Here is a 14,759-nt window from a genome sequence, read left to right on the forward strand (position 1 = left end):
AAGCTTGGGCTGCCCCATCCCTGGCAGTGTTCAAGGCCAGGTTGGACACAGGGGCTTGGAGCAACCTGCTCTAGTGGAAGGTGTCCCTGCCCGTGACAGGGGTTGGAACTGGATGAGCTTTAAGGTCCCTTCCAACGCAAACCAGTCTGTAATTCTCTGATCTCCCTATTAACATAATTCAAGCTATCATTAATCCAGTGGCAGTTGCACACATGTGCAGTTTGTAGACTTGTGTCTGCACAGAATAACTTACAGAAATAGATATGCCACTTCCACACTTCTTTCTGCACTTCACTGTAACCGCTGTATAACCTGATACAGTGATTTTCCTCAGTTTCTCCTATACTGAGGAAAGCCCAATGAGCACTAGGATAATAAAGAATAATTCTGATACAACTTTCTTCTCCATTTTCTTTCAGGAAAGCCAGGGCACTCCTTTTGTTCTACCAGAAACCTTTTCATTTATTCCTTTTAAATTAGCCCATTCCTAAGATGAAAGCTGATGGGCAGCAGTCATTACTTTAATGTAGGGTGCCAGTAAAGGCAAAACCACCTGGTAGAGGAACAAAAGAGCTTAGAGCAGGAATTAAGAAAAGATGAAAATCTCTTACCTTTAACATGGTTCTTCTGTCTCTATAGCACTGTATGAGTTTGTGCACATCTGTAACAAGGCAGAGAGATACACAAAGGTACATTCAGAATAACAGGGTAAAAATCTAACATCAGAACATGGAGGAATGTCTTTATAATCTTGTTAATATTGTGGTATCAATTTATAGTTGATATTGGAAATAGATGATCTTAAGGTCCTTTCCAACCCTAACTATTCTGTGATTCATTATGAGCTTGAGATTTATATCATAAAACATGGAAGTTAAAAGAGAAAAGAATGTGATAAATGAGCCTAACCACAACTAAGACTCATCATGGATATTTTCTCTTGGAAATGTGTTGCCCGAGGGACTGTTAGTAACAAGATATTAAGGGACAAGGTGATAGACAGACAAACATACACCGGATAAACTCCATTGCCCTTCCGTCGTGTCCAAAGCGCTGCATTGCTGAGGGGTGTCTTGACAGATTCATCGTTTTGATTTTCTTTTAGTGGCCTCTTCAAGTGTTAATAAAAACATAAAAGTTTGATGTCTGTTTCAGAGATATTTGGAGTGCAGCCGTCTGCCATCGCGCTTCCGAGAATGTCAGCTAGAACCTGAAGGGAAAGGTCATGGAGCCCAGCTCTCACAAATCACATCCCTGTGCCAAAGGGAATAAGGTTTTTCCACCTGTGCAGAGAGATTTTACACTTAACTGCACCCATGGTTTTCACCAAATGAAATCAGGCAGCTTTTGTAGCTGGGGCAGGGGGTGTAGGTATGAATCACTGTGACAGGCATCACATCAGTCACAGCTCTCACAGTTGTCACCAGTTTATGTTGCACTTTGGAGGTAATTAAAAGAATTGGAATTGTTAAAACTTTAAAGGAAGAAAAAGAAAGAAGAAAGAGGATGGGGATGAGAGAGCAACAAGGGAAGAACTGGCAAGCTAGTGCTGTACTGCTGTTTGGTGGCACCGGGGTGGCAGCATGTGCAGAAGGTGATCCAAAATCATGGATAAGGTCTCCACTTGCCAGCAGGGACTTGAATGAGTTGATTTCAGTTGCTGCCAACATGAAATTTCCCCATTTCTTTCTGTAGAGTAAATAATTAAAATCATGAGTGCTCATTGGCATGGTGCTACACCACATCGTGGCACGTTCCATAAGCACTTCACTGGGAAAGAATGAAATTGTGTGTTTCCAGAGAGTGATTCATTCACCAGCCTGGGACATGTTCAAATGAAAAGGAAAGGGACAAACCCCTTCCTCAGATGTCTGTGCTGTGCAACTCCCTGGTGGCTCTGGGAATTACATGCCCCTCCAAGGTTGGAATCCAGACCTAAAGCTTGCAAGTTCACATTGAATGGCTTTAACCTGCCAGAGGGGAGCTTGAGATGAGCTCTGAGGCAGAAGCTCTTCCCTGTGAGGGTGCTGAGACGCTGGCACAGGGGGCCCAGAGAAGCTGTGGCTGCCCCATCCCTGACCGTGTTCAAGGCCAGGTTGGACACAGGGGCTTGGAGCAACCTGCTCAAGTGGAAGGTGTCCCTACCTGTGGCAGTGGGTTGGAAGTGGATGAGCTTTAAGGTCCCTTCCAACACAAGCCATTATAGGATTCTATGACTGAATACAGTAAATTCTTAATATGTTTTTGTAGCATTTTAATCTTTCACCCTAAGAGTCCCTGCCTGGCCCTGTCACACAGTCAAACTGCAGAGAACTTGTATCACTTCTTATTTGCAAGAGGCCAGTTTCTGTATCATCACTGCTAAAAGCAATGTAAAACTTATATAAACCAGACCATGTCCTCAGCTACTGTAAACAGCTTTGCTGATGGAGCTGGGGATCTGTCAGTCCTGCTGTTTGTGTGCAGCTAAGTCAGAGCAGTGCTGCAGTTTTGACAAGAGTTTTGAAGGGCGTAAGCGAAATAGAGACTGTTCATATTATTTTTAGGGAAGAACAAGCAAAGATCAGGTCTATATTTCAAAGCTTTTCCAATGTAGGTATATAAGAAAATAAAAAGGCAATATTTAACAGAGCTGCGTTGGCAAAAGCCTGAGTTTATTTGCTATTACAGCAGCCAAAAGCACCTTTTGTGGCTATACTTTAGGTTGGGGAGCTGCTTTACACAAACAAGGCAGAGATATGCCAGGGTAACCATACAAGCTAATCAGGTCTGGTCTGGCCAAGGCTGAACGTTATGTAAGGTTTTCTGTTTCCTTATATGTTTGCCTCCATATGTTACTGTATGGAAGAACCACACAACAAACACAGGAGACAGAGTGTGCAGGGAAAGCAGTTAAACTCTCTCTGTACAAAAGAGTTCCTCAGTGCCTCAAGTCAATGAAGTGCAGACATCAGAGAAACACTCCACTTTTCTTTCAAGAAGGATACCTTAGGTATAATAACAGTTGTGTTTCTTAAATGTGCAGTGGGGAGGCAGCAAATCTGAGTTATTTCCATTTCTTCAGGCCTTTTCTGCATGAGGGATGGTACCCAGCTGCTTGTGCTGAGCCTGTGCAAGTTGGACGCCACTGAAAGGAGACGTGTGAGGGGTAATCATCTAAGTGGTATAGGCATTGCCTAAACCACAGCCACTGGGATATCCTGGCTGACTGCAAATGAGGTTTAAAGTTTCTATAGCATTTAAAACATGGGGAACTTCAAAAAAGGCACACATGCTTTCAGCTTGGGAGCTACCAAAAAAAGAAGGACGTGGAGCTGCTGGAGCGAGGCCAGAGGAGGCCCCGGAGCTGCTGCGAGGGCTGGAGCAGCTCTGCTCTGGAGCCAGGCTGAGAGAGCTGGGCTGGGGCAGCTGGAGAAGAGAAGGCTCCTGAAGGGGACACCTCAGAGCAGCTCCAGGGCCTAAAGGGGCTCCAGGAGACCTGGAGAGGGGCTTTGGACAAGCGCCTGGAGGGACAGGACAAGGGGAATGGCTTGAACCTGCCAGAGGGGAGATTAAGATGGGTTCTGAGGCAGAAGCTCTTCCCTGGGAGGGTGCTGAGGCGCTGGCACAGGGTGCCCAGAGAAGCTGTGGCTGCCCCATCCCTGGCAGTGTTCAAGGCCAGGTTGGACACAGGGGCTTGGAGCAAACAGCTCTAGTGGAAGGGGGTCCTGCCCATGGCAGGGGCTTGGAACTGGATGAGCTTTAAGGTCCTTTTAACCCAAACCACTGTAGGATTTTCTGAGGCACTGACTTCCTACATCTCATATATAGAGAAGAGAGCTGCAGGCTCCCAGTTCTTCAGGGGGTAGGTTGCAGTTTTCCTGCAGTGTTCCTTTTCAGTAAGCCCAGCAAAAAAACCTGGAGTCTGCAAGACTACAAGAAAATTTGCTTACTTGGGCACTGTAGAGGCTACGTCCCATGTTTTTAGTAACTTACTTAAGAACTTAAATATGTTATTGAAATCTAAGTAACTCATTTACACTCTCCCAGACATTCTGGCTTTTTTCTCCACTTTCCCCTGTGTTTCAGGCAATGATTCTTCATAAACTTTCAGAGAGTCTAAATGGTAATACTCTGCTTTGATTTTATTACTCTCTGATTCCCTTTTATTAAGTTAAATAATGGACACCATGGGTTAAAAGTCTGCGTATCATCCTTTGACAGTAAGCTGGACCTTTTTCAAAGCATTACTTGTAGGGCATTCAATTCAATCAGATGCATACTGATGAAAACACAACCACCCAGAGCTCTTGTTGACTATGTACAGGCAAAGCTTGACAGCCCAGCATCAAACAAGACATTGATTTCAAACCTCACGGTCAATATTTTGCTTTTGCAAAGGCACTTTGGCACTTGAGAGGAAAGTTTGCATGTAATGTACACATTTGATGAGAAAAATACAGAGGAGGTGGCTTGTCCAGACTTCATTTGGTGTATCTTCTGGGTTTTATAAGTAGTAAAACCAAGAAAATGTTGATCTGTGGAGCTTCATAGGATCCCAGAATTCTTTGGGTTGAAGGGATCTTAAAGATCATCCAGTTCCAAGCCCCTGCCACAGACAGGGACACTTTCCACTAGAGCAGGTTGCTCCAAGCCCCTGTGTCCAATCTGGCCTAGCTTCAACTAGTTTTACATGTGCACACATACATCATTCAGGTGGGCCTGATTTTTGGGGTAATTCATCTAAATAAATGAAATTACTTCGTATAGGTATAACCTGGATGTGATTCAGAATGAAGCCCTCATAGTTTATAAAGCTTAGACTTGTCAATCATAGAATCATAATGGTTTGGGTTGGAAAGGACCTTAAGATCCTCTAGTTCCAACCCTCAAGACTATTTACATCTCTATGGCCATTTTCCTTTATTAGTTTCCAATGCTTGTAGGATTTTGCTGAAGAAACAACAGCATCAGATTTTCAGTACAGGTGTGCACAAAAAGGTTTTTCTTAGGGGTTGCAGGTCTATGCAGACAGCTTTATAAAGTACCAGGAGATACAAGGCAGTAAAGATTTGGATTCGAAGAGCTCGACTTTGAGAGCTTCCCATCCCTGGCAGTGTTCAAGGCCAGGTTGGACACCTGGCTTGGAGCAATCTGCTCTAGTGGAAGTTGTCCCTGCCCGTGGCAGGGGTTGGAACTGGATAATTGGAACTGGTTGGAACCCAAATAATTCTGTGATTCTATGATACCATGAAGACTCTGAACCAGAATACTCTCTAGATCCAGCATATACACACTGCTGATTCCAGCTGCATGGTAATGACTAAGCTTTTCTCTAGTGAGAGTCCTTGGTAGAACAGCAGCTCCCTATTATGCTGTTACTTAAAATAGAGAAAAAGAATCAAGGTAGCTTTCCTCTTGTTGTTTTGTTGATTACTGGAGATTAAACATCAGTTCTTGGTTTTCTTTTATGATTTAGTGTCATTTTGTGGCTTAGCATTTTGCAAACCAGCAGCACAAGATGTTGCTACAGAAGATATATTTCAGAGCATGGTGCAAACACTCCTCTTGACAGCAGAAGTTACTCTTCAGGTGAAAAACAGTGGATGTGTTTCTTAAGGAGAGATTCAGTCTCTCAAATTGTACCACTAATTCCATTTTTTCAGTGTTAGTGAGGGACAACTCTCTGGGCAGATAAATCATCTGAATACTGAGGGACCTGTTTTCACTCCATGTCTGTCACCATCCTCTGGTATCTTCTTCATTGGAATACCTGACTGTCCCATACTGTAGGATGTTCCTTAAAGGACGAAATTCTCCTCTAGAATGGAGAATATCAATAACAGCCCTGAGATGGACCTGCTTGGTATGTCAGAAGTGCCACCTTTGTACGTTGCTTCAGCTTAGTCCAGATGTTGAACATTCAGCTGGATTCTATGCGAATGGGAGAAAAGCTTGGTGTGGTACCCCCTTGAGCAGACAGCATCTCACACATTCTGATTTTTCTCCTCATGTTTTTCCATTATTTGCCAACTTGGGGCTTAAATATTCTGCTGGCTTTTCATTTTGCAGGTGCTGTCATTGCCTTGCTGTGTGTCTGATAGGGAACCTGCTTTGGGCAAGCTGCCTCACTTTGAACAGCAAACTCTCTGTCCCCTACAAGGAGGGAAGACCTAGTTCAGTAGTTCCTAGTCCACTTGACCTTTGGTGGCTCATCAGATCAGTGAGTGAAGGCACCCCAAAGGGACAGGGAGTCGATGAAGCTTATTATCACAGAATCAACCAGGTTGGAAAAGAGCTTTAAGATCATCAAGTCCAACCATTGCCCAGCACTGCCAAGGCCACCACTAACCCCTGGCACTGAGGCCTCGGCTCCACGGGCTGTGAACACTTGCAGGGATGGTGACTCCAGCCCTGCCCTGGGCAGCCTGTTCCAATGCCTGAGCACCCTCTGGGGAAGGAATTGTTCCTCAGCTCCAGCTAAACCTGCCCTGGGGCAGCTTGAGGCCGCTTCCTCTTGTGCCATCCCTTGTTCCTTGGGAGCAGAGACCAGCCCCCTCCTGGCTCCATCCTCCTGTCAGGCAGTTGTAGAGAGCGATAAGGTCCCTCCTAAGCTGAAGGTAACTCAGGTGCCTGGAGGGCTGTGAGTGTACATCTGCACCACACTGAAGCATGGCCCTGGAGCTGAAGCAAGGCTCTGAGCTGCTCTGGCAGTTGAATGCAGAGTTCATTATTGCAAATAAGGTCTTTTCCTCCCAACGGATGGGATTTCTCTGTGTGTGGGTACAAGCACAATTGCCCAAAGTCACACCACCAAGTCAGTCATCACAACTACTGTGGAGTTTAAGTTCATGGGAGCAATGAGTGATTCATTCCACTTGGCACTAGTACAGTGAGTAAAGAGAAATCTTTCCTGTACCAAACCCAGTCAGGCATCAGGCTGTCTGGATATGAGCAGACGTACAAATGACAAACGTGTGAAGGAACAGGAGAAGGGGGAAAAAAGGATGAGAACCTATTTTTCACTCTGAGGTTTGCCCTGAACGCAATCCCCAAACCTAATGTATCAGAAAGTGTAATTGTTATCTAGACTAATTTCAAAGCAGTGCTACTCATTAAAGATTGAAGGAAGAAAAAGGAACGTGGGGTTCAGACCTTTTATTCCATTGTTGTCATTTGAGCTCCTCGTTGGTAATCTTTTTATGGTTCACAGTTGCTCAATTCTTCATTCACAGGGTTCTGTCAAGGCACTCCACTATGTGGCAAGTGCAAGCTTCATTAACTCAGTTATCTTTCAGCTCTGCTTTATCTGTGGTTACCAAACCAGTGTTAGTCAATGACATTTTAATGTTAAAACCCAAACAAAACAAAGGCAACTTGATTTCTGTTGATGATTTTCTCAGTCAGATTTCCAATATTTCATTGTTTGAATACAGACATATTTCATCTTTGACACACGTTGGAGACCCATTACAGAAAATGAGGCTTACAGGGGTGTTCATTAAGTTCTGAGCTGTTTAGACTTCCACAGTGCCAGCCTGTCTTCTACAAGGGGAACTTCATCCTCAGCCAAGTGCAAAGTCCTACACTTGAGTCGGCACAACCCCAGGCACAGCTACAGGTTGGACGGAGAAGAGATTCACAGCACCCTGCCAAGAAGGACTTGGGGGGGGTGGTTGATGAGAAGCTTGACATGAGCTGGCTTCAGTGTGATCTTGAGCCCAGAAACCAACCAGCAGGCCAAAGGAGGTGATCCGGCCCCTCTACTCTGCTCTCGTGAGACCTCACTTGGGGTATTGTGTCCAGTTCTGGTGTCCTCAACATAAAAAGGATATGGAGCTGTTGGAGCAAGTCCCGAGGAGGGCCACGAGGATGATAAGAGGACTGGAGCACCTCCCGTATGGAGACAGGCTGAGAAAGTTGGGGCTGTTGAGCCTGGAGAAGAGAAGCTGTGTGGAGACCTCAGAGCAGCTTCCAGTGTCTGAAGGGGGCCTATAAGGATGCTGGCGAGGGCCCTTCATCAGGGACTCTAGTGGTAGGACAAGGGGTGATGGGTTCAAATTTAAACAGGGGAAGTTCAGGTTGGATCTAAGGAAGAAGTTCTTCCCTGTGAGGGTGCTGAGGGGCTGGAAAGGGTTGCCTAAAAAAGCCGTAAATGCTCCGTCCCTGGCAGTGTTGAAGGCCATGTTGGACAGAGCCCTGGGTGACATGGTCTAGTGTGAGGTGTCCCTGCAGATCTCTTTTGCTGTCCCTTCAAGGCAAAAATCATCCCTTAAACTGTGTTGCTTGACTCTGGGGACTTGGAGGGGGAGGTGTTTTACAAGGTGTTTGGCTATTCCTCAATATTTTGTCAGCTTCTGAATAGTATGTCTGGGTTTTCATCCCAGCAACAAGTAGAGAGGGAATTATAAACTCCATGTCTTTTTGGAAACCACAGGGGAAAAATGTGAGAAGGGAAATGTTGAAAATCATCTCTTTTTGAGTAAGCCAAGATAACTTACAAAGAGAATCACAGAATCCCAGACTGGTTTGGGTTGGAAGGGACCTTAACGCTCATCGAGTTCCAACCCCTGCCACGGGCAGGGACACCTTCCACTAGAGCAGGTTGCTCCAAGCCCCTGTGTCCAACCTGGCCTGAAATCAAATTCCTTAACTTTAGAAGAAGAAAAGAAAAAAGGATTGTATGGAAGGGAAATAATTGCTAATCCCAGTCAAGGTATATGAAATTCAGAAATGCTCAGACATAATGTAAGTGTTCACAATTTGTATATGAATGGAATTGAAAATATTCAGGGAGGAAAAGCTTCCTAAATGTCAGACAAAGGAAATACAAGCTATAAAATCCCATGAAAAATCACATAGACCAGGGTAAGATAGATGTGCTGTCTTTACTTAGCAAAGAAATCACAGAGGGTATGCAAATAGAGAATGAAAATGACACATTTTTACTTGATTCAAAAGCATTATCCATAATAGCATCTGCAATGTGTCTGCAATAATAGGGTGTAAATTGAGATTTACATAGCAGATCTTTAGAAACAGGCTCTGAATCCATCTGAAAATGGTGTCTCCATTAGGGAAAGTCAACCCACAGGAGGAGAACTTCATAGAGTGCCTAATGCATATTCCAGGATTTACCCATTTGCCCCACTTTCCCATTCAACTCTGGAGTCCCCAACCTAAGAAGGACGTGGAGCTGTTGGAGAGAGGCCAGAGGAGGCCCCGGAGCTGCTGCGAGGGCTGGAGCAGCTCTGCTCTGGAGCCAGGCTGAGAGAGCTGGGCTGGGGCAGCTGGAGAAGAGAAGGCTCCTGAAGGGGACACCTTAGAGCAGCTCCAGTGCCTAAAGGGGCTCCAGGAGACCTGGAGAGGGGCTTGGGACAAGCGCCTGGAGGGACAGGCCAAGGGGAATGGCTTTACCCTGCCAGAGGGGAGATTGAGATGAGCTCTGAGGCAGAAGCTCTTCCCTGTGAGGGTGCTGAGGCGCTGGCACAGGGTGCCCAGAGAAGCTGTGGCTGCAGTTTTCAAGGCCAGGTTGGAAACAGGGGCTTGGAGCAACCTGCTCCAGTGGAAGGTGTCCCTGCCTGTGGCAGGGGTTGGAACTGGATGAGCTTTAGGGTCCCTTCCAACACAAACCATTCTGTGATTCAATGATTTTAAGATTTACTCTCTAATTACAGAGCTCAGATATGAATTAACTGTACCTAGTCCTAAATCACAATGAATGGTATCCAAACTACCAGGATATTTTAATGAGTCTTTTGAAATTTGGATTAGGGCTAGGATTCAGAGGAGGAACAGAGAAAGCATTCCCACTATCTCTGTATCCTCTCAGATATTTAGACACTTATTTAAGTTAAAATATAAAGATGTGTGTGAGATATCCAGTTCCAACCCCCTGCCATGGGCAGGGACACCTCACACTAGACCATGTCACCCAAGGCTCTGTCCAACCTGGCCTTGAACACTGCCAGGGATGGAGCATTTACCACTTCTCTGGGCACCCTGTCCCAGTGCCTCAGCACCCTCACAGGGAAGAGCTTCTTCCTTATCTCCAACCTGAACTTCCCCTGTTTCAGTTTGCACCTATCACCCCTTGTCCTGACACTAGTTTAGTGTTAGTTTTTCATGATACACAAATCTGGTTTTAGATTGATAAGGATACACTGTTTTTCAGATAAGGCATCAGAAAATGTTGTGTATTAATGACTTAAAAGCAGGAACCTACTAAAATCGGAGAGGAGTTCTGTATCACATATGCAGTGCTCTGAACTGTCAATCTGCCTCCAGTTCCAGCAAATAATTCAGTTTTCCTTCATTTCCAGAAAACATGTGAAAGAAATCCTTGATTTTAGTTAAAAAAGAATAAAAATACAAATACAAATATAACCAGCACGAGGTTGGTCTTTCCAAAGTGTTTGCCTTCCCTCAGACTCTTGGCTAACAAATACTTGGGAGTTTTACTCAAAATAGCCCTATCACTAATCTTTCTATCTTTCTTCACCATATGTTGTTTCATTTTCCTGACACCTCAAGTTTTTATGCCACATGCATTTTTTACTCCGTTGGAGTACATCTCTTAACAGTACAAACTACTGGATTTTGTTAAATTCTATAACCCTGACACAGAGTTTTATGGCTTTCCCCAAACTCCCGCCTATGATTTAATGTGTTCTCAAGTCTTATTGACTTAACTATTGAAAGTTCTCGGGTAAAACTGGCAGGACAAACTTCACTGGGAGCTCTATATCCATCATAAACTTGCTCTCAAGTGTAATCTATCCAGGCTGCTTGTATTTTTCAGGCTTTATCACAAATCAGTGTCATAGATAGATTGCAGTTTGCAACCTGCAGTTGTTCATTGGAGTTAACTTGGCTGTCAGGACGGCCTTTTTGGAGGGCTTTAAGCTTTCAGAACTTTTGGGCATGAAACCCAACTCTTTTTCTAGCTGGCTGAGGGATCAATACATATGTCATTAGAACATATTGAACAAGGTTTGAGTCTGATTTAGGATATGTGACATCCCAGCCTTCCTAAAGTGCCTGCACGTACATGAGCGCCGTATGGAACAGCTCAAATCAGGAACCTTAAAGATATTTTACTTACGTTTTAGATCATCCTCCAAATCTTCAAAATCATTCGAGACTTAGAACTCCACCACCTCCAATATCTCATGCTCACACCCCAAATCAACACCACGCGGCCTCCATCAATTCCCTAAACAGAGGGAACTTCACTCCACGCAGCAACCCCAGCCCAGCTCCTACGGACCACTCTCTTTCTGGAGAACAACCAGCCAGTGCTCAAGAGCCAGCCCATGCTCAGGACAACTGGTTACTCAACAGCAACATCCCACTGGAGACCAGGTAAGTCATTTTCTTTGGTGCTTCACAATGTTCCGCCTGTGTGTGCTAAGGATGTTATGGAAAATGCTCACATCTGTAGAGGTGACTGTGCACTTTATGACCTGGTGTTTGGCTTATGTGTTTTGAGCTGTGTTAATTATTCCTTGTGTCTTTTTATTTGGACTAGGAGAAGGGGAAATTGCTCTTCTTTCCTAAACTAAAAGAGTTGTTTTTAACAGCTGCTCATGAGGTTGTTTTCCTAATTTAAAATGGGGAGCATAGATTTAAATGTTCTTGGTTTTCTTTCTTTTATTTTCCTTTAATGTCTTTTCTTCCTATGTGGTAGGATAAATCAATATCCTATTTAAGAACCTGAAATCAGTCAATACATTGAAAAGATTTAGCCCTCTAGCTGTGCCTCATCAAGCAGATACTTCTGTAGTACATCATTCAGGAGCTTGATCTTGTTTTACCTAATAAGGAGAGGTCAGCTTCAACATTTTACTACCCTACAACATTGCTCCAACAAGCATGAAACACCAGGTAGCAGGGCATCAGTCAACTAGAGGTGTTTCCATTTAGCTCTTCAATTCTTTTCCACCTATGCAACATATGAAGGTACAACAAGGATGCACAGAGTTCTTCTAGTTCATCACTTTGGTTAGGTCCTGTGTAGGTTCTGGAACAGGGAGTTGTCATCCTCCCTCAGCCTCAGTCCTCCCATCTGATGGTGAGTGCTCCACTTCTTGCTGTCCCACTTGAAACTCGGTTTTGGCATCCTCCAGGGTTTTTACTTCACCATTTCCTTTGCTACTGAGAAACCACTGGAGATGCTGGAGTCATTAGCCCCCATATGTGGTGTCCTTTTCAGTCTGGAGAGAAGTCTTCAAAGCCTAACATGATGCACTTATTTATCTGCCTTTTTTCCCCTCATTTGTCTTAACTTCTCAAACCAACAAGCAAGATTTTAGACAGCAAAAAACATACACTAACTGAAAAGTGAGCCATGAATTTGTCACATTCCTGCCTGTGGGAATCTCACTGGGGCAAAACATACCCAGTTTTGCCAGCTCCTGCTAAGAAAGTGGTTTGTAAGAATGAGCACGTCTGAGGATGAGCTGTGTCTGCTGGCCCTCTGAAACTTCCCAAGCAGACCTCAACATCACTTTTCATGGCATTGAAGGATAATCCATTTCTCCACGACTGCTTGATTGAAAAGACCCAACTAAGAACTGGATCCAAAAGATTAAGGCAAAATAATAAGCAAGTTCTGCAAGTGTGATTTGGCAACAGTTTCAGTAATTATATTGTGTTACTAATTCTTAAGTATATATACTCAAGCATTGACTTTTATGTGTTATTTCTTTTGAGAAACAAGAAAAAAATGACATTAAGAATTACTTAGGCCCCCCTTAATGACATTAAGAAATACTTTTGCAGCCCTTTTGTGACTAATTCTTTATAATTCTGGAGGAAACCAACCCTGTGCCGCCTTCTAAACCAGGTTGTGAATTCTTTGGAGAAGAGATAATAACACTGTTTTAATAGTGCCAAGGCATCCTGACTGGAGTCTGTCAGAACCTCACAGCTGAGGAGGAATGTCCTTGCTGCTGGATCAGTGGAGGAATGGCAGAGATAAATAAAAGCTTTTTGCTGCAAAACATCCTGCCCGCATTTGTGGTGCCATTGGCAATTTGAGAGGGAGATGGAGAGACAACTCTAATACATCTTAATAAATGCAGGAGTTTATAGACAGAACCTGGGTAGTCCTGGACTGCTCCTGTTTAATTGAAGTGAGTACATCCTTAAAGACTCCCCATGAAATCATTGTGGATGAAAACTTACTAAGATCTGAAGCAGCGTGTTCTTTCTGCAAGTTGGGTTGGCCATATTATTGCTGTTAGCCAGCCTGAAAGCTGGATGTCTACCTGCATGAAGATATCTGCATCACCAGATGATTTCACTTGCATCACAAATCAGTCACATTTGTAACTGATTCTCAATTAAACCATTTTATTAATGGTATTTTCAAGAGTGATCTGGCTTTTGACACGCTGGTTGGAATAGTGTCATTTTGCCCACTTTTCCTTTAGACATGTTGGAAAAGAATGTCTGATTTCATGCCAAACAGCAAATGAGCACATTTATAGAGCGTGACTGACAGGCTTTTGTTCCTTCATGAAACAACATTAAGAACATAAAATGTGTTCTAAGGGTGTCACAATGCAAAGAGGCTGGGCTGCAGAGATGCAGTAAATCTGTGACAGATCTCCACTCCCATAGCCTGCTCTTCCAGCACACAGCGGTCTTCCATTTCCTTCAGTGGGAATTCTATAGACACCAAAGACCAGGCTTCAGAGCTGTTTAGCAAACTGGGATACCCAGTTCCACCTCCTCCATGAAGACGACCTTCCCCGCTGCAAACATTGTTAGAACCTTCACCTAAGAGAGTAAAATGTCCCTTATGTAACAAAATAAATCTTGGCCAAGAGACATTAATCCAAGAATTAAGGCCTTTGAAGTATAGCAATAGGAGACTAGAGTAATCTCATGTCAAAAATGGAACTGTATTATTTCCATTGAATATCTGTTTCTTTTTAAATCCCATATTAGTCAACAGACAGAGAAAACATGGAGAAAAAGCTACATCTTTTAAGCAGGGATTGTCACAGGCTGTGCAATGTGCCTACAGTTAGAGATTTATCACCCCAGAGGTTGAAGAGGCCTCCTTTTGACTGCCCTGGACTCCAGGCAGTATTCAGAACTGGGAATTTAGGATGGTTAGCCACTGCCTGGAAATATCCACACTGTCATGAAAAAGCAAGCAGAGATGTGGAGCACAAGTATACAACCACCACCATCAGCATATCCTGCATCTGGGAACTTTTTATGTTGCAAGAGGAAGAGCCTCTCCTCTTCTCTCCCTCCTTTTCATTAGTCTCCCTTTACTCCCTGTTCTCTGTTTCTCCTTTTTCCTCTTTCTTTTCCTCTCTGCTCCCTTTCTCGTTGCTTTAAAAGCAATATATTACCAAGGTTCTGATGAGAAGATCTTTGCACAGGAGTCACTCCTGACAGGTAAGTCAGCTCTCCCCATATATATTCCTCACTCTTCCTTCTTCTGTGGCCTCCTTTCTGTTCCTTTACACTTGACCTTGCAGGAGCAAATAAATGCCAACTAGATGGACGTCTAGTTGACAAACCAACAGCTTTCCATTCCCAGGGAATTTCATGTGGTAATCATGTCAGGTCAGCTTCTGCCACCACAACTCATAATGAGAAGGGGGAGTGTTGTGTAACTAGACAGCTATTCACAGGTAATGTCCAAAGGAGCAGACTCTGCCCAGCCTTCAGCGAGGACAGTCCTGCATTCATCACCCTGGTGACCAGCAACCTCTCTGTTACAAAATCATACATGATATGATTATCTAACCCTGTTT

General features: G+C 44.1%; 1 protein-coding gene across 1 annotated transcript in view; it reads left to right on the plus strand.

Annotated features, from left to right (window-relative positions):
• Positions 1-11,090: 11,090 nt before the first annotated feature.
• The window catches only part of LOC104407561 (teneurin-4-like), a gene marked incomplete at both ends in the record, with an annotated part of 152,162 nt that continues 148,493 nt past the window's right edge, over positions 11,091-14,759 (plus strand). Inside the window, one exon of the mRNA XM_010016878.1 lies at positions 11,091-11,343. Within this exon, the coding sequence (XP_010015180.1) occupies positions 11,091-11,343 (253 nt within the window). The remainder of the gene's footprint in view (positions 11,344-14,759) is intronic.

The sequence above is a fragment of the Nestor notabilis genome, unplaced genomic scaffold, assembly GCF_000696875.1.
Source record: "Nestor notabilis isolate BGI_N333 unplaced genomic scaffold, ASM69687v1 scaffold2266, whole genome shotgun sequence".
NCBI lineage: Eukaryota > Metazoa > Chordata > Aves > Psittaciformes > Psittacidae > Nestor > Nestor notabilis.